A 25,963-nucleotide genomic window follows, 5' to 3' on the forward strand; every position below is an offset into this window, starting at 1 on the left:
AGGGAGAGAGAGTTAGAAAGAGGGAGAGTTAGAGAGGGAGGGAGAGAGTTAGAGAGGGGAGGAGCGTAAATTGGGGAAGAGTTAGAAGGGAGGAGAGTTTGGGAAATGAAGAGAGTGAGGTAATAACCAGAGCAGTTAGAGGAGGGGTGGACAGAGAGTGTGGGGTATATTTGATCCAGGTGTGTTTAACCAGGGACAGTGTGAGGTAGAGTCGGGTGTGTGTTGGGAGAGAGAGTGGCAAGGAGACGTCCTTCAGTGTGTGTGAGAGAGAGAGACTGCCCCCTGCTGGTCTCACTGTTAAACTCCAGCATCAAGATACCAGCTACTCGTCTCCAGAACAACCTCAGACCAAACCTCACAGGAGGACGTGAAAAACAAGAACGGTGAAAAACCAACAAAAAACAAAATATCCCACTCCTCTAATCTCTTTATCATCCTGCGCCTTGGAAACACACTTCCTTTTAGCCGTGGCAGTCACTTCCGGTTTCCTGTTTCATCATCTGGCATACTGTTAATATTTTTTTGTTTGTTTCATCGTTAATATTGTCGTTTTCTTTTTTTGTCTTTTATTTATATATATAATTTTTGCAATAATGTATAAAGTATATTGAATGAGTATCTTTGGAATGCAGCAACAGACTGGTTCTGGCTTGCACGTGTTTGGCATTGTGTTCTTGCAAGGGTTAAAATAATAATACGATTGTAGTGCTGCTTAGTCACTGTAGGTGGCAGTGACGGCCCATGTTATTAACAAGGGGTTAACCCCCCCACACACACTACACACACACACACTAACGGTGCATGAACTCCACCCTGTCATGGTCAATCAAATCACTGGAATCTATTAACTACTTTGAATATCTTTTTGATGAGAACAGAAAATATAACGTCAGATTTACTATTTATTTAAATGTGTGTATATATATATAAAAAAGCAGTATATATATATATATACACCTTAGCACTTTCCGATATTTTACAAATAGGCCTACGCTTCTTTAGAGAGGCGTGTTTTGTTTTGTTCAGATCCTGTAGGGAGCCTTGTTTGGGAGGACATTTGTGTGTGTTTGTGTGGTTTGTATTTCAGTAGCTTAGGTGAGTTTCAGTCGAGGGCTGTGAGATCAGGGCCTTAAGGCTCCTACTGTAATGTACCATGTTTGGCTGTAACATCACCATAACTCAGAAGAGTTGATTTAAAAAAAAACCATTGTTTGCACTTAAACCATTGCGGAATAAGTACCTGACACATAATGTCTTAAACGGTTGTTTTTAGATTGATGCTGCCACTAAAAATACTTGTCAGCCACTGCCACGAGCATGAGTTAACAAAAGTCATTATATTTAAGCCATGTCCATCAGTCTTACTGTCGTGTGTAAGCTCAGATGTTAAACAGCCATGGGGTTAGTTAGATGACCTTTGTAGGCCTGACCTCATACACTGTAGCGGTCTTATTATTTCACTTACGACAGGTAGGCTACCGAATGGCTTTATAACGGCTTCACAACGGCTTCACAACGGAACAGAACGTAGAGTCAATACTAAGACAAGTATTGCTGTTAAACATACTCGTTTAACAGCAACGAGTAACGCATGTGAACTGTAACATTATTGACCTATACGATGTATCTTGTCGTCCCTTACTCAGACCTCAGCGCACGACGCTGAACAGACCAGACATCATTAACGGCAACGGTTAGAGAGCAAACGTGTACCGACCGGTCCCTATGACTCTGGCTGTGATGACGTCTCTTACGTCAGACCGACGGTGTTCAGAGACTTTGCAACGTTTCGGAAATAACCCACCGTCCGAACGAAACCATACCGAACGAAACCATACAGTTTTTTATGTTAACGCTGAATATTGTTGTGGAAGTAGCCTAGTCGAAGTGTCTAAGATAATTGAAGCATATTTGAGTCTTTGACTCAGTTGAGGAAAAAATGATTTATTTAATACGTAGCGCAGTGATAAAGATTTCAAACTTCTAAGAAGTGATCTTTTTATCCTTTTTTAAGGATTTTAGTTTATATGATTTTGTTCCCTTGGAGACAACATAGGGTTATTTAGAAGCAGGATCCTGTTGGTGACGGTGGTGTTGGTAGAGTGTGATGATAATGAATGTTGTTGTAAACCTGACCTGGGTCTTGAGAGAACTTTTGCTCATCACTAGACATTGGCCATCCTTCCACAGGTCTAAATGTTCATACATTGCCTCCTCAAATCCAAACGTGCAATGTAAACTTGGCCGTAACTTTTTATTTTCATTCAGCACATTATTGTTTGTTGTGAAGTGTATTGTTTATTTATAATGTTCAATTTTGTTATATTTATGAGGGGAAAGTCAAAGAGGAAACTTAAGTTTTGCACTATTGTGAAATGGAGCAATACACTGTATTAAAAAATTTAAGGTGTTTTCAGGTGTGAAAAGAGAATGATTGTGACTGGAGTGTTTTCAACTGTACTTCTGGGAAGAAGGTTGTGTTGCTAACGGTGTTTGTGTGCGTGTGTGTTGCTATGCTCAGTACAGTATCATCTAGTAACCTACCTTCCCAGAATGCCCTCTCATGCTGATCAACGCAGACAGCTGAACACTCTCACTTTACCCTCATGATGACCTCAGACACAGAGCATGCACACCTGTGCCTCCCTCCACACACACACACACTGACACACACCTACACAAACTGACACACACACGGTGAACCACACACACACACACTGACACACACCTACACAAACTGACACACACACGGTGAACCACACACACACACTGACACACACCTACACAAACCGACACACACACACACATGCATAGACACAGATCTCTACACACACACACAAATACATAGACACAGATCTCTACACACACACACACACACACATGCACGGACTCAAAACGAACCAGACATACACACAGACCTACACACACACACCACACATGCAAAAAGACATTGGTGAAACCGTGTTTGAATAGATAGCCGTGATAGTAGTACCCTATTCAAAACTATTTTGTGTGTGGATAGGTGGGTAAATGTGTGTGTGTGTGTGTGTGTGTGTGACTGAGTGAGAGAATGGGTGTGTGTTATTGTGCTGTGTGTGTGTGTGTGGATGGTTTGTGTTGTCCGAACAAGTCACCCCTCTTCCAGTGCTTCTAGAAGGTGGTGAGTTACCAGCCTGGTGTCCAGGTCACACATGGAACATTTCCAGAAAGTCAAATTTGTGTTCCTTTTCACAGGACCGAAGACCCCCGCACTGCTCTAGCCCACCGAGCTCAAGCCACATTTTGTTTGGTTTTATCTGTGTTTATAGTTCTCAGGTAAAGTAACTCATTACTCACACTTCTGTAGAATTACAGCTTTCCAAACATTGGCAGTTGTAAGTATGACGAGATGAGGTGCTCCAGGTAAGTGGCAGTTTCACTTCCTTGATCTGTGTTCAGGGTTCAGTGGAAATGTGCATTTGTTCCTCCTAATCATAGCGAGAAGAAGGAAATTAAACAAAAAAATATTTCAACATAAACACACAGCCTCATTTGTGTCTGTACATACTGTTGTCCAAATGTGGCTGACATCTCAACTGACTTTTCCAAGGTAGACAAAAAAAGAAAACAGTATTTGACTGATGTGAACTTCAAAGACGACGGGGGTGTGCTTGAGGCTGTTTTATTGCCGTCCGCTGTGAGGACTTTGGCACGGCTGGTTGTCTCTTGGATACCTGATGTTGGCACCCCTCTCTCCAGACTCCGGTTTAGGGGCCTGAGGTGTGACTCTGCCCCTGCTCCTCTCCTTCCCAGTCTGAATCAACACAGAGTTGTGTGTGTGTGTGTGGGGGGGCTTCCTGGGGGGAAACAAGAGTTCACCCCCCCCCCCCACACACACACACACACACACGCAAGGAGGCTACTGTGGACGGTGATCACACACACAGACCTATATACATTCATAAGGCATACATACATACACACTCACAAACCTTTAGAAACTTTTTTGGAGAAAATATTTTGTGAAAAACATTTTGTCACATTTCACAAATATCTTTTCACAATTTAAGGCGTGAAAGTAAAAAGTAAAGTACTTCTACAGTACTTTCTACAGTAACAAAGTATTTGTACTTCTTTACTTTCCATCTCTGCTCACATACATTTGCCCACATGCACGCTGTTATTTAAGTATTTGGTGAGATATGCTTTTTAACACCCTGAACATAGGACTACCCACACACATCTTTAGTCAATTAAATTAGATGCCGTGTGCTGTTAAACCAGAGAACATATTTGAGGACGGAAATGGTGTGCTTTCAAAAACAACGTTTTTCTGTTACTCATGCGGTCCCATTAAAGTGATGAAGCTTTTCTGAAGTAATTTTCTTCGTCCACAGAAACCGATGTGAGAAGCAAATGCAGACTCATGTGATAAGTATTCAGGGTCAGAAAACAATGTCGGCCATGAGTCAAGCGAAACAACTCATGCGTCCAGTCAGAAGACAGCAGTAACTAATTCCCCCAAAGTAATGCGTAGGGCAAAATATGAATAGCCGGTTTTGTTTTAGCTGGACTACAATGCTGTTTGTGTTGGCAAAGCACCCATGATTGTCCCCGTCTCTTTCTGAAATGAGACACAACGTTCAAAGAAGATTTGGCAGATACCGGATTTGTTGGGAATTAAGAGATTAAACATCATACAAGGGCCCACTCAAAATAAATGAAGCTATTGACAAAGTTTACGCGGTGCACGTGTCTGCACTGAAACCTGTGGATTCTTTCAGCAGCAGAGCAGACTCTCAAAACCTTGGCTCGAGCTCTTCTTTCTCTTCCTGAATCCAACGGAATTTTGGAAACCAGAGCGCGCACCGGCTATTCTTCTAGTCTGTCAAAAACTCGTTATGAATTATTTCCGCGGTCGACAACGTGTGTGACAGACAGGCGTGCGCGATAACAATTTGATAAGTAATCTATGGATTATTAATTTAAAGTGGCATGTGACATTAGTGCTATTTGGGATTTTAGTTTTACAAAGAACTAGGTGGTAGACTCCATTAAACCACAAAATGTTAAATAGCAAGTTACATCAAAATTAGATTAATTTACAAGCATTGTACTCCCAATCATCTGCAGTGATGCCAAGCTTTAATCTATCAAATTAGTCTCAACATCCCTGTTTTCAGACAGTTCTTCTTTAGTTAGATTAAGATTCATACAACAGAGTATAGCTCTGCTGTGTATTGCCCCCCTTGCCTGATTCAATCAGCCAATCATGGAGAAGACCTCCAGACACATACAGTTTCTCCTTGAGGGTTTTAGGGTGAAGGTTTGATTTGATGTTGGGGTGTCCAGACAGGACTAGGGTTGTAATCAGGTTGTAATCTTGGAGACTGGAGGCAGGCAGACTGACACAGCGGGTTGTGACGAGCTGGTGAGTGCCGTGAGTCTGGGGAAGATCTGTTCAAACTAACCTGTTTAGCAGGTCTGAACAACCTGACAGTTGTCGTAAGTGTGTGGGTGTCTGTGTGTGTTTGTATGAGTGTGTGTGTGTGTGTGTGTGCCTGTTTTACATCTTGACTACGACTTCAGGGCAGACGTTGACAGAAACCTGACCTAAGATCTGGAGAGTGAGACGAGGCCAGGATGATGGAGAGAGATGATTCACCCCCTCTGACTGACCACACAGTCATTGTCTGAAGAAACATGGAGTATGTGTGTATTTTGCTGTTTTTTCTTTTTCTGTCGGGCAGTAGATACATGAGAATGTGTTTATATAAGAGTCCAAAAGGAATGTGTGTTGACACAGTAGAGAACTCACTAATACCCTTTTTGCAACTTCATAAGCAAACAGCAGTGTTGTCTGCTTTTAAGTAAATGAGAAGTTTTGAATACAGAGAGAGAGACAGAGACAGACAGAGTGAGAGAAAGAGGGACATCCTGTTAAACAATAGTAATTCACGATGTCTGTAACATATCCTGTAACCACCAGAGAAAAACAAACTATTTGAGTTCAATGAGTAGGCCTACAACCTCATAAGGATGAGTATATCATGTTTGGATGACAGTTGATTTAAAAAAATAAATACGTACATTGTACCCCAAAATAAAAACTTAATATTTTTATATTCAGATCATTTCACTCAGCATACATATGATATGAGTGGAATTATCTTTTTTTATGGATATATAAATACAGAATAGACATAAGGACCCCATACTGCTTATTTGCTTAATACATCAGATACTTTTCCAGAAGTTTCAGTTTGACGTTGTTGTGTTAGAAGTCTCCTCCAGCCATCAAGATATGTCATGCTCAGACATGCCCCTGGAAGGTCCCCACTTGATTGGCACACAGCAACAAGCTCACCGCAGAGTGACCTGTCTCAATCATGGCTTTAAAACAATCCCCATTTGGTTTCTAGAAGGTGTGAATTGGCACACTTGGGCCAGACCCCCTGTCTTGGTTGTGGGATTGATTAAACAGAGGTCTCCCATGCGAGGTGTGAACCTTTCAGCCACCCACCCCCTTTTTTCAGACACACACGCCCACACACATCCACACACACACGCACACCCACACACACCCACAGATACATACAGTCCCCAGCCCGACACAGTCCTAAGCTCCACCCCCTAGCTCACAGACACATGCTCTCCCAGCGCTGCAAGTATACAGCCGTCGCCCAGCCCTCCTCTCCTCAGTGTCAGCCTGACTCCTGCCCACAACACACCGTCTCCGACTGCTCCTAGGATTACTCTGGACTGATCAGCGAGGACGCGCAGCACAGGAACCCCGTAGAGGAGCGAGCAGCTCCCCAAAACACAGCCCAGCAACATGGGGACAAGCATGTCGTGCGTTCCCCAGCACAACTTCAGATTCTCCAGCAAGAGTTTCATTCGCAGGAACAGGTAAGAGAGCTTGGACTCTGGAGTGCTCTTGACTTGTGTTTTAGTCTTTTCGGGTTCAGGGGAGAGGATGAAGGGAAGAGAGTAACATGAAGCTGGAGTTGTTGAAGAGTGTTATTTTAGACTGTGAGTTTTGAAGCTGGAGGGAATTCTCGGTATTTCTCTTGAGTTTGAGTAGAGAGATGAGTTGGAGGTTGGGAAGTTTACGAGACCAGGGGCAGGATCGTATAGAGGGGTAGGAGATTCAATCCACTTGGGTGTGTGTTGGTCTGTCTGCCGGTTCGTCTGTGTGTCAGCGGAGATGTGTGATACTGTTAGCATTTGCATCTCTCTGGGAAGTTGAGCTGTTGGCTGTCGGTCTAGTTTTTCCTCTAAAACAAGTATATGATCTCAGATAATCACCCAAGGGGGTGGGTAATCTGCACATGAGGGCAAGAGACAGGGCGCTTCTGTTGGGGATTTAAAATGACTGGCCTGTTTAGATTGAAATATTGTGTTAATTTATTAACGTTCACAGGAGGATTTGAACTTGTGTTCTTTTGATATGCACTAAAATGCAGTATATATTTTTGGGTTTGTTTCTGAATATCACTGAGTTAAACCTTCCACATGTATAACATGAACCTTTAGGAAGACTGTGTTTTGACCTAAAGCTTCCAATGTGAAGTGGTGACATCCATTCCAGAGATGTGTCAAAAACGTATCCACAGAAGTGCAGCCCTTCATAGTCTGAAGTGTAGATTAAAATGATATTCAGCAGATACTTTCATCCTGAGAGACGTACAGATGGAGGATTTGTAGCTGCAACCACTTTATCTGTAGTCAAATGCTCTTTAGCTCAGTGAGCTACACTCGCATGTAGACGATCCCTGGATGCCGACCAGCCCCGGCCTGTTCCGGCAAATCTGGATCTGAGTGTAGCGTCCTGGTTTGGTGTGGGGGCAGGACAGGGCAGGGGCAGGCCAGGATTCTAAAAGCCCGGGTCAGACAGGGGGTCCAGCAGAACCCCGTACTCTCCTGTGTGATTTAGATTTTGGGGCCCCGAGTACAAATCAGCCAGGAGGTCTAGAAACCCTAGCGGCAGTTACTCACGTTATTGCCCAGTGGAGCTTCTCTGGTTCAAATGAAAACAGTGGTTGTCCAAAGTGCATTTTGTCGTTGGTGCACACCGCACACTCACACACACGGGCATGCACAAACACATGGAGGCGCACGCATGCGTGCACACACACACATTCACCTAGACACACACACACAGAAACACACCGCAGGTGAACAGATAGGTTGAAATGGAACAATCATTTCAGTGTTCTCCCTTTCCCTGGAGAGAAGGGCCCAGGCTGTGTGGCTGCACATGCAGCCAACGTGAGCGTCAACCTGTTGACGCGGAGAAAGGCACAGCTACCTGTCTATTATCTGCATTCCTTCTCCTGATTTTCACATTTCTGGATTGTGTCAGAGTTTGTGTCCCACTTCCTCAGGAAGCTGGAGATATGGAACGTGCTTGTGTGTTTATCCACTGATTGATGGCTGACACAGGCCCATCCATTAGAACCTGACTCCCTGCAGTCTAAACAAAGCCCCAGTTGTCATGCTAACAACAATCAAATCGGACACCAGGGGGTCGGGGGGGGCGGGGGGGGGGGGGGGGGGGGGGGGGCTTGAGGGGCGCTGATACAAAAATCAGACAGAGCTTGTAGAGGTTGACTTGGTGACTTGGTGTCTTATCACTGTGGCGGAAGAGCTTCCTCATCGAGATGTGACACTAATGATAACAGATTGGAGTCGAACAAAAAGGGACATTGAATGCTGATTTCCCTATTTACCCCCCCACCCACCCACCCACACCATGTGACCCCCCTCGTTTCCTTCAACCCGTCTGAAACATAAACCCCAATTGTTCTGCTCATTTAAATGGAGTGATATTCAAGCTCAGGTCACAAAGGCTGCTCTGGTCAGTGTATATGCTACGAGACACAAACCATGATTTAAACGGTCGTTAAACTGTCATGAATCTTTGGACAATGCCAAAGCTTCAGTCCCCAGACGTAACCAGACCTCGATGAGAGACACAGCATGGACCGAACCCCGGACGCAAAATGTTAAACAATACAGCAGATCGCTTAACGCTCGGTCCGCATGCTTCCGCAGAGGAGGGAAGGGTTCGCGTACGCCAACTACAATGACTTGGTTGATGAGAGCATGTTAAAGGAAAACGCTTCCGATGAACAATTAGAAACTGTGAATGTGTCTCTCTCTCCCGGGGCGAGCAGCAGTCGTCTGTTCCGGAAGAAGAACCCTCAGGAAGGTCAGGAGAAGTCCAACAGCATCATCAACATCCTCTGCACCGTCACCCCACGCAAGGTGAACACCTCCGTCACTCTGTGGGGCAGTTACTCTGTGGGGCAGTTACTCTGTGGTTTGTTATTTTGTAGTTCAATTGCCTCTCAGCTAAAACATTTTGTAGTTTAATTACTGTGTAGTTCAGTTGCTTTGTAGTTCAGTTACTTTTTAGTTCCATTTTCTTTTCAGTTAAATTACATTTTATGGTCATATTAATTTGTTGTTCAAATCAACTTGTATTAATGTGTAATCATATAACTTTGCATTCAAACTACAAACTTCAAGTCTGACTGGAAGCTTTTAGTTTTGTAAAAAAAAAAAGATATATATGTGGTTACAACCGACTGAACTGTGTGTGTGTGTCGTGCAGGATATGTCTCATAAAGACCTGCAGGCCATCGACAGCATGAAGTGGGACCCGCCGTTCCCGTATGACCCGGCCAGCGGCTGGAAGAAGAGCAGCGTGAACGTGAAGAACTACGGCAGGATGGTGCACAGCTCCAGGGTCCGCTTCCGCTTCCTGCACTGCCAGGTGAGCTCACCTGAGGGGAGGTTTGGGGTGGTGGGTTTTTTTTTACCAGTCGGGTTAAATTAGGAACCAGTAGAAGTCACCTAGAAAGACGAGCAGGCATGCACTCACTGATGTGTACACACACACACACACGCACACGCTGTTCAAATAAACCGACAGCAAAGGTCAGTCAGGTGAGGCCACACCTATGTGTTCACACCCACACCTAAAGCCACACACACACACACACATACAGGAAAGCTTGAGGCTTGCTGTATGTCTTTTATGATAGCACAAACTGTTCATTCATTCAAAAAACTACGGTGAATTAAGTAAAAATATACAATTAAAAAAAGACTATTATTGCTCACACACGTACAGTACATGACGTACAGTACCTAATGTACAAACTAACCCACAACAAACATGCCATTAATTGTACATGATGAAATTCCAACAACGTCTAACAAGGGGGTTGGTTAAGCTTAGCTCCACCACAGTACCTCACGTTGGTCAGCCCTGAGGAGACAAACAAACAGGTGCAGCACAGGACAGGATGTGGCACCTGGAAACTCTGCCTAGGACGCTTTGTGGTCGGCTGTGATTAACCAACCATCAACCCTTTCTACGGGCGACAGCAACTGGAGACGTGTGTTGGGACATGCTTGCTCACTGTTGCTGGGTGTGGGTTAGTGCGTGTGTGTGTGTTTGTGTGTGTGTGTGTGTGTGTGTGTTGGAATAGGTGTGTGTGTGTGTGTTGGAATAGGTGTGTGTGTGTGTGTTTATAGTGAGAAGAAACCTGCTGATCTCACAAACAGATTATCTCTTGATCGTGGGAATCAGCTCGTGCCAGAGGGTTGTAACCGACAGGAAGACAGATTCAGGAGAGAACACTTCGACAGTCTTGCGTAATACTCGTGTGACGTCAAATTAACGGTATCTTTTGTATCTTGACTAAAGCACAACCATGACGACCACTGTCAACCGCAGAAGATGACAGGGTTTAGGTTCGGGCTTTCAAATTGAGGAAGTGACTATCGATCATATTCAGCAGCTTCTTGAGAAATCCCAGAATTTCTCACGTGGTCAAAGTTCAAACAGGAGTGTACCTTTTGACGGAAGATGACTCAGGGCCCTACGAGTTGACACTGTTTATGATGGGCCAGCAAGAAGCACAGGTGTTGAAGCACAGGATTTGTTATGGTTTTGATATTGAATGATGGTTTAGCTTATGAATTATTAAAACATTTTAATATAAAAAAAAATATTTTAACATGTGAGAATCTTTTTAGAGTCCTGGTCTCTTGCAGGAAGCAGGCAATAAGCACAAACAAAACAAACCATTTATATTCTTTCATTTCAATTATTTTTTTATCGAGTCATGCAAGACTGATTGGTAAAGGAAATTGTCAAGAAGCCACTCTGTTTGAGAATTGAGAAGGCAAAGTAAAAGTTTCGGTAAAAAACGCCAGTGAGTTATGCGAGTGATATATCAGTTGGCCTTATCAGAGAAATGTAATATAGATGGGATTAAGGAAAGATGAGGGTGTTCTAACTTTCTTCTCAGAGATGATAACGCCCTCATAGATTGATTTTGGTGATTTGTTTACTGACCTCCATGTCTCTCCCTCTTTCTCCTTCCATCCTTATATCACTCTCTTTCTCTCTCTCCATCCCCCTTTTCTCGTCTCTCTCCCTCTCTTTCTCTACCCATCCTTTACTCTCCCTTCCCTCCCTTCTGTTCCTCTCTCTCTCCCTCTCTCCCCCCCCCCCCCCCCCCTCTCTCTCTCTCTCTCTCTCTCTCTATGCAGGATGTGCATGACTGCTACCTGGATCTCTTCCAGACACACCTTCACTTCGTCTCAAACAACACAACTGGACTCACGTATCAGGTGAGTGTTTCTGTGACAGTCTGAAAGTGTCGGGTCTCCTACCAACCAGCTCAGTGGGGGTAAACAAACTGGGTGGAATTTTTTATCCATAAACGTCTAAGCTGTCATTAATCACTGCTTTTACAGCGTCTGTGGTCGAACCAGTCTACTTGTCAGAAGAGACAGACAATCAGTAAAATCTAAGATCTTAATTAGTCACTGGATAGATGACGACTTCTGTCAGGGTTAGTCATAGTGACATGCCTGGTTGACCTCTGTTTAACCCTTATTAACTCGTCTGAATATGAACATCATCAGACTTGACAGGAGCAGTGAGACATCACCACAGTACCGTTTAGGAACCTTATCTTATTTCGAGAATGGAACACTAAGATGACTAAATGTGCGTTGATTGAAAACGATGTGTCGACCGAACACACTACATTTACATTTAGTCATTTAGCAGACGCTCTTATCCAGAGCGACTTACAGTAAGTACAGGGACAATCCCCCCGAGGCAAGTTGGGTGAAGTGCCTTGCCCAAGGACACAACGTCATTTGGGAATCGATCCGGCAACCTTCTGATTACTAGCCCGACTCCCTCACCGCTCAGCCATCTGACTCCCCACACTAATGTAAATGTTTGTGTTTGTTCACAGGGAACTCTTCCTCTGAAGGAGCTCAGTATCTGCAAACACAGCCAAACGCCCCAGGAGTACTCCTTCCAGGTCAACGGTGAGTTAATACTCAACAGATTGCTTAGCGGGTAGAGCATTTGACTCAGAGGTCGCAGGTTTGAATCTGCTCCTCTGTGTGTCGCTTTGGCAAAAGCGTCTGCTAAATGAGTACGTTCTGAAAGAGTGAAACCAAACAAGATTGAAGGAGTCAGTGTTACGACCTCCCAGCCAAAGTGCCAGTCGACTCTCGTTCTGTTTCAAAGTGAAGATATCAGATAATGAATGAACGTAAAATCGGAACAAGATCTCACAAGATTCCTGTTCTTCAACATGTTGTAAACCAGTGAATGAGGAACCTCTCAGGTTCAAGTTCCAAATTTCAATTTGAACCCTGGTTCCTCAGTTCAAATATGTTTACTATACCCTCTCTCCCCCCTTCCCATCCCTTCCTCCCCCTCCTTACCTCCCTCCCATCCACCTTCCCCAGAATCCCTAAACTGTCGTCGTCCCCTTTCACTCCTTCCTCCTCCCCTGACACATTCCCTTCCCCAAACCCCACGCCACCCATCCCACGCTACTTCCAACCGTTTCCTATGTTGACACATTCCTCCAATTCAAAAGCACCACGACCCTCTTCACCTCCACTCATCCGTCCCAGGACTAACTAAGTCGCCCCCTCTTAGCCCCTGGGTCGAGGGGGTGGGGGGGTCGAGGGGGTGGGGGGTCGAGGGGGTGGGGGGTCGAGGGGGTGGGGGGGTCGAGGGGGTGGGGGGTCGAGGGGGTGGGGGGGTCGAGGGGGTGGGGGGTCGAGGGGGTGGGGGGTCGAGGGGGTGGGGAAGTGGGAGGGGGTCGGTGGTAAGCCAGGCTTGAAGGCCCCTTCTCTTGTTGGACAACAGGTGCTCCAGAGCAGCCCAGCTGTCGGACGGAGATGGCTGGACCCTTCTTTAAGACCTGTCACTACCAATAATGCACAAGGCATTCCTACGGCTGCTCAGGTTCCTGCAGTGATGTGGTTTTACTGGACAACTTCTGACCCTTGATTCACTGTGCTTCATTGATTCATTGTGCTTTCTATTATGCACTTTGGGTTAAGTTTCTTTGGGTGAAAGAATCTGCTTAATGATAAATAATAAATATAAATGTTAGGGTGCAGATCAGGATTCAATTCCCATCGGTCTTAGAATGATCCAGAGCCTTTTGATTGTAAACGAAACTTTATACTTAACCTTTTATATTATACTTAATAACTCATAATTAACTACTACCAATTGTAATATTTATCTAAGTGAGTACACAGTTGTGTTTGGGGAGTGAACCCTAGTTAGTTGTTCTTCAGTAGAGAGAGATACAGACTGTAGCCAGAAATGTAAGCCATAAAGTTGAAGTCAGCCACATTTTGATAAGATGTTTTAACATTTCCAGTCACTGTGAGTATGGAAAGCCAGTATCTTTATATCTTATCTTGTCCATATTTATGAAATTGGAGCGCTCTCTGCTGTCAAAATGTTGACTTTCTTAGAAACAGCCAAAGTACACTTGACTGATATTTGCCGCGGAACAAATGTTATTTTATAATATATTACGTTCCAAATGTTTTCCCTGGTCTAGGAGAGCCAGTGTTTACCTTGAGGGAGGCACCACTGACAGGAAACACATGTGTAGACCTAGCATGACAAAACTGTGAGTCAACTGAGAGATTGTTTGCAGCGATATCTCTGTGAAACACACAGCACACGTCTTATTGCTGCCCGGCAGATGAATCAGCTGTGCTGAGCTCACCCTCTGTGACATGGTAACACACCGGAACGCTCATGTGAAGGTTCTAGAATGTTGGTGCTCCGAGTTCTTAAGTCAGGATTCCGTAGCCAAGCTGCCCCCTCCCCCCACGCCTTCTAATGACATTCATTGACAGTCGATAATAACAATCAACGTCAAACAATATCAGAGCTGTTACGCTGTCGAGATGAAGTAAGGCTTGCCTCAATGATCGTTCGACTGTTCCCCAGCCCTCGTCTGAGCTGTGCCGAGCAGGCAGTAGAGTTTGAGGGAGTGCCGTATCGTGGTGTAAACCCCGAGGCCCTGGGATGAATAGACAGTTTGGATGAATGAGACCAGCGTGGCAGAGACCAGTCAGCTGGCTATGGTGTCTGGCTGTGAGAAAGCCGCGAGGCAGGAATGAAAAGGGCTATCTCCACTGTTTATCTCTGGTATGTGTGGGGCAGATAAAGGGAGATTCCAGCTCTATTCACCTCCTCTGGTCCTGTGCATTCCTGCTGGAGGAGGCGGTCAGAGGGAGTGCCTGGTGTTGAAGAGACCGAGGGGCTAGGCCTGGCCCGCGACACGCCTTCTGGAACAGGCTGTGGAGGTGTGCGGTTAGACCAGGGTTCCACACGTGACCAAACATCAGGTTGACCCTGAATGTGTGGCGGTGACATAACGTGCCATCGACATGTCAGAAAGAACTTTGTTATTTTGTGTCAGTCCTCTGTGGAATAGTGTATTGTTACCAAAGGACTGTTTAGCCCCAATGACAAAGTGGATAGTAATGTTTGGAAAAATAATGGGTATTCGTCATTTGTGAGCAAAACCCTTGAGTAGGAAGTCCTAGTGACCGTTTGATCTGACCTCTGACCTTTGCCCCCCCTCCCCAGGTGTCAGTCTGAACCCCATCATCGTCTTCTGTGCCAACCAGGAAGAGATGGACATGTGGTTTGAGCTGCTCAGGGAACAGATTGAGGCCAACGGAGGGACTGCCATCGCAGCTGAGACCTACACCAGGGTCAAGGTATGAGCCCGTCCAAACTACTTCTTTCCGGGGATTGGGTTCGAATACGGCCTTGGCCTTTCATTGCATGTATTATCCTGTCTCTCTCTCTCCCTTCCTGCTTTTCCTAATGACACTTCACTTTCAAACTGTTCAATTAAGTATGAAAACTTCAAACTTGTAGGTTTGCTCTGACCAAAGTTTGTGAAGAAAGATTATGCAGAATAGAACTGGAATCTGGATTTAAAGTCTTTAACTTAAATTGAGACAGGATAGATAGACAGGACCATAGATAAACAGGTCATGTCATTTTCTGCATGACTACTGTTGCATCAAACCTAGACGCAAAAATCAAGGTCAAGTCATGTGACCTAATTCCCACAAAAACCAAAATCCTCATAAGTAATGCACTGGGCGTGGCGTTGTGCTGTAATCACCTGGATTAGAGGGGTGGAGTTTCCCATCCCAGTTCTAGAACCTTCTGTTAGAACCTTGCAAGAGGAAGTGAGGTGCTGACTCATGTAGGTCATCAGTCCTTCCCAGAAGGGTGGATACTGGGGAGTAGTGTAGGCCATGGGGACACAACCTCAACCAGGCCTAACCTCTGGAGCTGCACATGGGAACAATAGGGATGAACAGGCAGGTGTGGACTGGATGACATGTTGTGCTGTTCCAACCAGATTAAACCTGCATAAAGATGATGTCACAACTCAGAATGCTGATGCAACTTGCTGTGTTCTTGCTTACGTTTCTAAAGCGATAACTGGGGTGGGCAGTTGCTGCTCTTCCATAAATGTTATTTAGAATAAATTAGACCATTCTATGTTGCTGGCTTTCAAGCAAGAGGGAAAAGGTTCATATTGTATATTTTGAGCTAAGCAAATTAAATGAACGGATGTGTTGGCTGGCCGCAATAATAGCTGTTCTAGACAAACATAGTTACAATCCAAAGAGGATAATTCTCCCAAATATTCATTGGGCTAGCCTTCAGGCTTACTGTATCCCTGGAGAAATACAGTTTGACTCCATATACCTTCCACTACACCACGTAAACAACACTTAAAAACACATGAACCGATCTAACCCACTCTTGTTCCTGGCAGAACCCGGAGGTGAGCCAGGAGAACCGAGAGGACCTAAGGAACTCCATCAGCAGGGAGCCCATCTACGAGTGGGAGGGTTCCCAGAGAGAGAGCCTGGGCACCATTACCTACGTCACCAAGGTCCGCCTGCAGCACCTGCCCTGCCAGGTGAGGCTCGTGCACCACACAGGAAGTGAGGCGCTTCGGATGCACGTTCAAGAGTATTTGTTGTGGGGCACCCCCGGTGGCTCACAGGAGAAGTGCATGTACCATGCTGAGAGACTATCTGTTCCAACGGTTAATAATGGAATCCTACAGAAAATAGTTATGACACACACACACTAAAAGGGGATTTTTGAACACACATTTTTTTTAAACAACACCTACACGTAGCACCTTAGTCTGACTCATACTGTACATCCCAAGTTACACAACATACAGATGACATCACCACAATGTAAGGAATTGGTGTTGCCCTCTCAGGCCTGCTGCATGGAAACCTTACAAGGCATCACCTTACGACAGCTACTACAAACTCCATGAGCTCAATACGTGCTCTCAGTCACTTATGAGACAACAAAGATCAGACAACCGTGATTGGACGATGAGACGCTAGGCTAGGCCAAAACGAGACGCTAGCACAAAACAAGACACTGGCTAGACCATTTATACAGGACCCCAATAAAAACACATTGCTCATACCACTGCCTATGATTGTTGCTCCGGTTAACCCAGCAGGGGAAGAGCTGGCATGCCTTTCTTGGCGTGGGAGATAGAGGGATCATAAAAGGGGCGTGCGAGAGGCAGTTGCTTGGCTCGCGCAGTGACTTGACTCACCTCCCAGCTGGAATGTCAGCTGTCTTGTCCGACACACCCTCATGCAGAGAGCGGCAGTGCACTGTAACACACACCTCTGGTCTACCAGGGAAGCTGGTTTCCACATGTAACACCTCTGGTCTATCAGAGAAGCTGGTTTCCACATGTAACACCTCTGGTCTATCAGGGAAGCTGGTCTCCACATGTAACACACCTCTGGTCTACCAGAGAAGCTGGTTTCCACATGTAACACACACCGGTACTTATCACATGATAACGTCTCATGTATTAAAGGTGATGCATCTCCGTTGTGATCGAACTGTTTCTGTTGAATCCGGTATGAGTGAAGCTTAGCTGTTAGAGCATGTGACCACAGAACATGAGGTTGCACGTTCAAAACTCCCTCTGAACGCTGCTGTGGATGAAAGCAGGTCTGCTAACTGAAAACATGTGTTTGGTCCTCAGGAACAGGGCGTCAGGCTGCTGGTGATGTACCCCGCAACGCTCATCATCCTGTCTGAGGAGAGCGATGGACTCTTCTACAAGGTAACAGAGGTGCCACACTGTACACACAAACGTGAGAAACTAAACCTCATGTCGCTAAATCCACCATTTGGAAGAAAAGAAAAAGACTCATCTCTTCAAGTTAGCAGACTTTGTACATTTTGTGTACAAAATGTTTTGACCCGTGTCATATTTCCTGAAGATTAAATTAGTTTTGGGTTGTAAGATCCTGAGTGGTAGTGAAGTCCGTGGACCAAATGTATTTCAAACGTATGTGTCTAGTATTGTATTGTGTCTATATTGTGAGAATGCTACTGCAGGTGCCTGTTCTCAGGTGTAAATCCCAGTCTGACCTCTACCTGGCTTACTCAGTCTATGACGCCTGCCTGGAAGATATTACCCCCTCAGCACTTACAATTAACGGTTCATTCACGTCTTCTTTGCGTCATAACAGTGTGTGTGTGTGTGTGTCATTGCAGGGTAAACTCTGTGTGTGTCATAACAGTGTGTGTGTGTGTGTCAATGCAGGGTAAACTTCCACTCAACATGATCACAGTGACCACTCCCTGTCAGGATGTGAAGCCCAACACCTTCATGATTGAGGGTAAGTAAATGATCACCCACCCCTTTATTATTTATTCTTTATTACATTTTTTCTTTGAAAAAGCTATTTTTTTAAGACTTCCGTTTCACAAGCAGAAACACTAAGAATACGTAGCATAATAATTAATGTAGTGGCCTCTACGAGTCCATGAAGGGACAGGCATTTACCCAGAGAATGGATTTCGGACCGTGGCACGCTGGCGATCGACTGACCCCAAATGTCCCCTCTGTGTTCCTGCAGGGAAGCTTATTAACCCCATCGTGGTGTCCTGCCGGTCGCAGGCCGAGTTCTGTGACTGGATCCAGCACTTTAAAGCTGCTGACGTCCCTGTACTCAGCCCGCCGCCCCCCGTCTACGACATCATCTACACGCCCACGCATACTAGAGAAGTGAGACCTAGATAAAATTAACAAAGACATGGTTCATAGTGGCAGATAAACCATATCTATTCAATAGGGTGAGTGTGGTAGCCTGATAAGGAGACAAAAAAATCTAGAGTAACCACCATATATCAACACAGTTTATTGTTCTGGTCACTGTGTAATATGGTCTTGCTTTTTTCCTAGTTACGGTTCAGTCTTAAACACAAATAAAAGTTGTATTAAATCATTACTAATCATATATAGATTTCTATTTGCATGATTTGTAACAATTTAGGGGCGGTTTTTGAACGCGACATTGAACGATTAGTAACCGCTAACCGTTATCCCCTCCGAAGGTTCCGGAGTTCGACAGGTGGAGCGGGAGCAGTCTGCGGAGGCGTGGCGGATCTCTGAGTCTCAGCCAATCACAGAGCGTACGCGGCTCCCACCACCTTCAGTTTCCGAGACCGGAGGACGACCCCCTCTCCCCCGGCTACACCCAGCCGCTACGCGTAAGTCTGCCGTTAGCGGCTAATGTAGCGCTGCTAATGTAGCTTTGGTAATGCAGCATTGAACATGTAAAACAGCAATGCAAACGTAGCTTGGATAATGTAGCATTGCTAATGTAGCATTGTTAATGCATCATTTATCAGGTAGCTCTGATCATGTAGCCTTCGTTTGTAGCTAGTGTGTGTTTGTTTTGGTTTGGCCTGCCCTCGCCTGGCCTAGCCCAGCTTAAAATCGGGAGTCTATTTCTGTTCCAGATGTCAATAATTAACCGACACCTAAACACACCAGTCCATCCTGTAGAACTCACGCTCAGTCTGTAGCCCTTCACTGAGATAGCAAAACACTTTAAAGTTAGCTATTTCTTTCCTCTCTCAAAACAATTTCAGCCATAAAGATAACTTCTGAACTTGAAAGGAATGAGGGGCACTTATCTGCCTAGTCAGCAAAGTTACCAGATAAATTGGGAGTCCTGTATTCTCTACTGAGCGCTATCGGGACCTTGAGCTGACTTCGTAGGGGAGAAGACCCTATAGTGTGGGCCAGCTGCCCATCCAATTAGGTTATAGTGGAGAAGGCTTTGAGCCAAGACATGCCCCAGCTGTGTGACTGATTCCCTGGATCACCATCCCCAATTAACTTGATGGAACCCTCAGCCTGACTTCGCAGTCTGACAACCTATAATACCAGGCTTGACATTGGGCGCCGTTCACAACCAGCTAAATTCGCTTAAGAGCTCTTCTGGTGTCGAGTTTTTGCAATCTCCTAACAGGATCACCCGAATCCAACTTTGTGTGTTTTGAATGGCGACCCCTAGCTTGTTCGTAATACCCAGACTGCTTACGATAACACACACCCTAGTGGACCTGTGTGTGTGTGTTGTGTGTTTACGGTACAGCTATACCCAGACCAGTCACAATAACACACACTTTAGCAGTTTGACCTCTAACTTTTGACCTATGTGTGTGTTGTGTTAACAGTACAGCTATACACAAACTACCCACAGTAACACACACCTTAGCAGTTCAGCCTCTAACCTCTGACCCTTGTGTATGTTTTTACAGTACAGCCTCTAACCTCTGACCCCTGTGTGTGTGTTTACAGTACAGCCTCTAACCTCTGACCCCTGTGTGTGTGTGTTTACAGTACAGCCTCTAACCTCTGACCCCTGTGTGTGTGTTTACAGTACAGCCTCTAACCTCTGACCCCTGTTTGTGTGTGTTTACAGTACAGCCTCTAACCTCTGACCCCTGTGTGTGTGTTTACAGTACAGCCTCTAACCTCTGACCCCTGTGTGTGTGTGTTTACAGTACAGCCTCTAACCTCTGACCCCTGTGTGTGTGTTTACAGTACAGCCTCTAACCTCTGACCCCTGTGTGTGTGTTTACAGTACAGCCTCTAACCTCTGACCCCTGTTTGTGTGTGTTTACAGTACAGCCTCTAACCTCTGACCCCTGTGTGTGTGTTTACAGTACAGCTCTAGCCGCCCCTCCTCCACTGAGACGTCTCAGCTCGGCAGCCGAAGCAACAGTGTGTCCTCTCACGCCAGGCCCGAACGCGACCTCCGACCTCTGTCGCTACGCTACTCCTCCGCCCAGCGAGGTGCCCACCTCCCCCCCCCAGGGTCGTCCCCCGTATACAACACCCCCTTCCTGCACGGCCAGCACCACGCCAACCCCCCTCGGATGGACAAGGCCCCTCTGGTGAAGGTAGGCCGCGCCGGCAACAAACCTGATCATTGAATACAGCTCCCAGAAGCCTTTATTTTGCCCCTCAAGGGGTCATGTCGGCAACATCAAAATAAACCAACACAACACTGGAGGGTTGTGAGTGGCAGGGATGAATTTAGGTGTAAATATAGAGACGGCTAGAGTGGCGCTCGCACTTAATAGAAGCTGAAAGATCTTCTAGGAGATACAATATACCCCCATTAGTACTAAACATGGAACAACTCTCCTACGCCTAACCATTAGGACTCGTGGACAGAATTAGCGAGAGCACTTGGGAGCAGCCCACCGCCTCGTCACTAAGGGATGGGTGTGTATCTGGGCATCAAACGTGTGTTCCTGGACACACACACACACACAGCCAGTTGTCATGCTCGCCCTGCCGTAGATCATGTCTGAGATTAGTTCAATCCCTCCGCACGGAAACCCAATGCCAAATCCCAGCGCTAAGTGTGGCTTATGTGATTAGCTTCTGCTAGCTGTGGAGCGTGAGAGAAAGAGAGAGAATGGAGAGAGAGAGAGAGAGAGAATGGAGAGAGAGAGAGAGAATGAAGAAAATGAGGAAAAGAGAGACAGATTAAAGAGATAAAGGGAAACGGAAGGAAGGAAAGAAACAGAAAGTTAGGCAGAGGAATGGAGGACGGGACACATCAATAATCGAAAGACGGCTCAACAGGATGAACCACCCTAACGCCGGCTCTGAGTAACCCCCTGCTTGTGTGTGAATCCTGTGTGCTCAGTCCAACAGCTGGAGCACAGCGCACACGTCCCTGCAGTTCTCTGGGGCCCCCCCCCAGCGTCACTCCGGCCTGTGCCCCCCCCAGCAGCCCCTTTCGCCCCTGTACGACGAGCCCTGCACCCCCGACATCTACGCCCTGGAGGAGCAGAGCTCCAGACCTGCGGTAAGTGGGTCAGCACACTGATACTGGATCCATAAGGCTCAGCTTACTCTCCCAAGACAAGGCCTGACTAGGGCGTGACCTGGTCCTGCACACACACACTCATACAGGCTATATACGTACATATACACACAGTATAAACACACACATATATGCATACACACAAACATACAGTCTATATTTATATATATATTTCTATATATACACAACACACACATATATACATAGACACACGCACTACACACAAATACATACACACTATACACACACAGCCTATATACATATACATACACTACACAAATATATGCACACACATATCCACACTTCTCCAAAGACCACCAGAGATGTTGACCAGAGACTAACACAGTGACTTATAAGCAGCCCCATTATTCATTGATCAGACATGATGGATAATTAAAGGCTTTGACAGGGAAGCCTCTTCAGTCACCAGAGAACCCGACACTTGTCCTCATCCGGGAGGGCAGCTTCACCACTGCTGTGGCACGACAAACATGTATTTCTTAACATTAAAAAAGTAATTTCTCAGAATAAACATTTTAAAAAACATATTTAATTTGAATGTATCATACATGTGCTCCTACTGTGTGTGGGTCTGATGCTCCTACTGTGTGTGGGTCTGATGCTGTGTGTTTCCCCTCCTCCAGCAGCAGCAGCAGCAGGACTGGCTGGCCTCACAGCAGCACACCCCCCAGCTGCTACCCTCCAGCTTCCAGCTACGCACCCCTCCCTTGGGCAGACGCTACCGTGGGAGCCTGGCCCTGCCTCAAGACCAGGGCCAGGGCCAGAGCCAGGGTCAGAGACTGGACCAGAGGCTGGGCCAGAACCAAGACCAGGGCCAAGGTCAGAGGCTGGGCCTGGGTCAGAGGCTGGGCCAGAGCCAGGGTCAGAGGCTGGGCCAGGGCCAGAGCCAGGGTCAGAGGCTGGGCCAGGGTCAGAGGCTGGGCCAGGGGCTAGGGGTGGAGGCTCTGTACAGCCAGGTGAACCAGCGGGCTGAGGCAGTATCCAGGCTGAAGCTGCTGCCTGCCCCCAACACAGCCGCTCAAGAGCAGGTGAGCTCAAGCACCCACGCCAACGTGCCCAAGAGACATTGTGACATCATGTTAAAACCAGCATTCATCCAATGTAAACGGGGAACATTCACGGGCACATTCAGAGGCACATTCAGGGGCACATTCAGGCTTTGACATTCAGATTTTGGAATACAATTATATGAAAATTCCAGGATTTTCCTAATTCGATCAACGTAAGATGAGGGCTGTCCATGTAGCATGCACCGCGTCAGACTGTCGATAGTGTGGAGGGTGTAACCCTCACTGTGTTTGGACAGTTGGTGGAGCACATATCTGAGACACACGAGAGGGTTCATGTGTAGGCGATGCTTGTTATTCTACACCATGTGAAATAACTCAGTCCTCTCTTCCACAGAGACTCTTCCCATCCTCCACCAACAACCTACAGTACGCTTACTCACCAGGTGAGTGTGTGTGTTTGCATGTGTGTGTGTGTGTGTGTTTGTGTTAGCATGGGTGTGTGGATGTGGATGCCAGTGTGTTAGCATGCTTGTGTACGTGTGTGTGTGGTGTGCTCTACGCTTACTCACTGAGTGAGAAGGAACCAGCCTTGCTAGGAATACTCCTTTTAATATCAACCACAAATAGGTTTACCGGTTCATAAAAACACAATTTGAAGTAACCACAGCCTATGAAAATGACTACCCTGGTTTGACTGAAGGCCTTTTAAAGACCAGTTTGGTGAACAAATATTTATACATTTCGATTCCTGAGAGAAAACTGTACTGGCTGTACTTTCAATATTCAGTATGTTTACTCTGCTTTTGGATAAAAGTGTTTGCTAAAATAATCAAAGGTTAATGAGTTCCTGGTATCCATGGAACATTCCTCCGTTTCCTCAGTACAATACGCTAAAGAATGCACAGTTGTTAAATGGCAGTTGAAAGGACGTGTTTGTGATTCCAGTTCAAGGACGTGCGACTGAAACCTAGCTAGCTCCCACGCTGAACGTCGTGGGTAAAAGGAAACCTTGGCAGCGACAGCTCACACAAACACCATCAAGGCCTGTTAATTGGAATCAGAAATCTTCTATTTGACTCAAATCTATTACTATTCAACTGGACAGCACACCTAACTTCCCAACTGAACCAGTCCTGTGACTCAAACACTGTAGAGAGAGACTGTGGAGACTGTGTGGCAGCATCTGGCTGATGTTCTCAGATTTGGTGTGTTGGGTGAACTTGAGCAGGAAGTTTGCAGATGTCCTGATGACATGAGGCTGAGGGCAGGGGGGCTGAGGGCAGGGGGGCTGAGGGCAGGGGGGCTGAGGGCAAGGGGGGGTGAGGGAAGGGGGGCTGAGGGTAGGGGGGCTGAGGGCAGGAGGGCAGGGGGGCTGAGGGCAGGGGGGCTGAGGGCAGGGGGGCTGAGGGCAGGAGGGCAGGGGGGCTGAGGGCATGGGGGCTGAGGGCAGGGGGGCTGAGGGCAGGGGGGCTGGGGGGCTGAGGGCATGGGGGCTGAGGGCAGGGGGGCTGAGGGCAGGGGGGCTGGGGGGCTGAGGGCATGGGGGCTGAGGGCAGGGGGGCAGGGGGGCTGAGGGCAGGGGGGGTGAGGGCAGGGGGGGGCTGAGGGCAGGGGGGCTGAGGGCAGGGGGGGTGAGGGCAGGGGGGGGCTGAGGGCAGGGGGGCTGAGGGCAGGGGGGGGCTGAGGGCAGGGGGGGGCTGAGGGCAGGGGGGCTGAGGGCAGGGGGGGGGGCTGAGGGCAGGGGGGCTGAGGGCAGGGGGGCTGAGGGCAGGGGGGCTGAGGGCAGGGGGGGGCTGAGGGCAGGGGGGCTGAGGGCAGGGGGGGTGAGGGCAGGGGGGCAGGGGGGCTGAGGGCAGGGGGCCTGAGGGCAGGGGGGGGCTGAGGGCAGGGGGGGGCTGAGGGCATGGGGGCTGAGGGCAGGGGGGGGCTGAGGGCAGGGGGCCTGAGGGCAGCGGCTCTTCAGGCCATGTGTGCAGGTGTCCTTGTGGGGGGGCGGAGGGCAGGGGGAAAACCCAATGTAAGAGAACACTGTTCCAGGTTGGATTACCACTAGGGTTGTGATTGACAGCCCACAACTGGGATCAGAGATGCTCTCTCTCTCTCTTGCTCTCTCTCTTTCTCACTTTCGCATGGGAAAATACCTGCAATATAATCTGATGCCTCATTTCATTTTATCTGATCAATGTGTGATTTGTAGTTCAACTTTGTTGAAGGGAAATGAGATGGCCTGTTTGTGTTGGAGTGTTTGGACCGCCGACAGTACCGGTTTGACAGCGAGATTGTATGTTGGGACAAGCCCGTTTCACGCTAGCTATATATACTCGGCAAGTTTGGATCTGGTCCAAAATAGTTGCTCAACCAAGGGCGAGGTTTTGCATGACTTTGTTTGAAACTAAAAGCCTGTGAAATTCTTCTCTGCAGATCATCTCTCCTACCTTGAACCCAGAGAACCAGATGACCAGGAAATGGACTATGACAACATTTGGGAGTACGACTATAATACCGGGATGATTCAACCCATGTCTGGAATTTTGACACACCGGACGGGATTAGATTCCGGGGCCAGAGGCATGAGTGCCGTGGCAACGCATCAGAGATGGTCGTAAAATCGGAACAATAGCTCCGTCACCCGTCTGGACGCGTATAAACAACAGATCGGTATCGCTGCCCCTCGCAGAACCAACTGTCAAAACCCCTCTCGCTTCCTGCGCTGCGACGAACGATGAGCCCGCTGCAATAGTTTTACGCGTTAGAAGAACGTTGTTGTGAACGGCGATGCGTTACCGAGGCAACGCCGTGTTTACTGTGTACGTGTTGATATGAGGCAATGGAAGCAGTAATACTATGACGTTAAACACACTGGTAGGATACGACCACTCGCCTGTTAGATGTAGCATTGAAGATTAAAGTTTAACATTTTAGTTTCTATACGTGAAAGCTTGAAAATGTACATATTTTTATACTTTTTTGCATTAAGATCTTAATCAGTTACGGCTTTTAGCTCAATTGTAACGTTTGTATTATTTATGGTCTATTTCCCGCAGAAAGCCATCCTGTTTACATGTTTTGTTATTTTACTTATTTAATTAATATAATATGGTATGACAGCTTTTCTGTGTAAGCATTCCATCAAGCAATTTTAAGTAGCCTACAGTTATTTATTTTACCGAAAGATTACACTGCAAAGTTTGGTAGCTTGAATGGACGTCCTGGTTGTGCTATAATGTAGATATTTGTATCTATTAAGACATTGCGTATGGCTATTTTCAGTAATGTTGTGTGAGGTGTTTATTTATATTTGGAAATAAAAACATTATAATATTGTCTTGTTCTTCTCAAATTGTCTTCACCATTTATGT

At 46.6% G+C, this 25,963-nt stretch overlaps 1 protein-coding gene across 2 annotated transcripts; it reads left to right on the top strand.

Moving 5' to 3' along the window:
- Positions 1-3,947: 3,947 nt before the first annotated feature.
- Positions 3,948-25,928, top strand: plekhn1 (pleckstrin homology domain containing, family N member 1). 2 transcript variants are annotated; one of them, XM_047039755.1, is made up of 17 exons: positions 3,948-5,687; positions 6,730-6,888; positions 9,159-9,249; positions 9,599-9,760; positions 11,551-11,631; positions 12,270-12,345; positions 14,939-15,072; positions 16,155-16,301; positions 17,415-17,495; positions 17,982-18,057; positions 18,298-18,446; positions 18,776-18,931; positions 20,399-20,635; positions 21,394-21,555; positions 22,218-22,622; positions 22,999-23,047; positions 25,026-25,928. In XM_047039755.1, exons 2-17 carry the CDS (start codon positions 6,815-6,817, stop codon positions 25,208-25,210), a joined length of 2,265 nt encoding a protein of 754 aa, XP_046895711.1. In that variant the 5' UTR covers positions 3,948-5,687; positions 6,730-6,814; the 3' UTR covers positions 25,211-25,928. The 2 variants fall into 2 exon arrangements, with proteins under 2 accessions (XP_046895711.1, XP_046895712.1); XM_047039756.1 differs by lacking the exon at positions 3,948-5,687 and having other exon boundaries at positions 6,541-6,888; positions 22,221-22,622.
- Positions 25,929-25,963: the final 35 nt, after the last annotated feature.

The sequence above is a fragment of the Hypomesus transpacificus genome, chromosome 18, assembly GCF_021917145.1.
Source record: "Hypomesus transpacificus isolate Combined female chromosome 18, fHypTra1, whole genome shotgun sequence".
Classification (NCBI taxonomy): Eukaryota; Metazoa; Chordata; class Actinopteri; order Osmeriformes; family Osmeridae; genus Hypomesus; species Hypomesus transpacificus.

What these genes read in the sequence shown, in the direction of transcription:
- plekhn1 (XM_047039755.1), top strand. Translation starts at nt 6,815, where the DNA reads ATGGGGACAAGCATGTCGTGCGTTCCCCAGCACAACTTCAGATTCTCC. An exon ending in CAACACCTTCATGATTGAGG is followed by an intron (nt 18,058 to 18,297) that starts GTAAGTAAATGA and finishes GTGTTCCTGCAG; the next exon opens with GGAAGCTTATTAACCCCATC. An exon ending in ACAGTACGCTTACTCACCAG is followed by an intron (nt 23,048 to 25,025) that starts GTGAGTGTGTGT and finishes TCTTCTCTGCAG; the next exon opens with ATCATCTCTCCTACCTTGAA.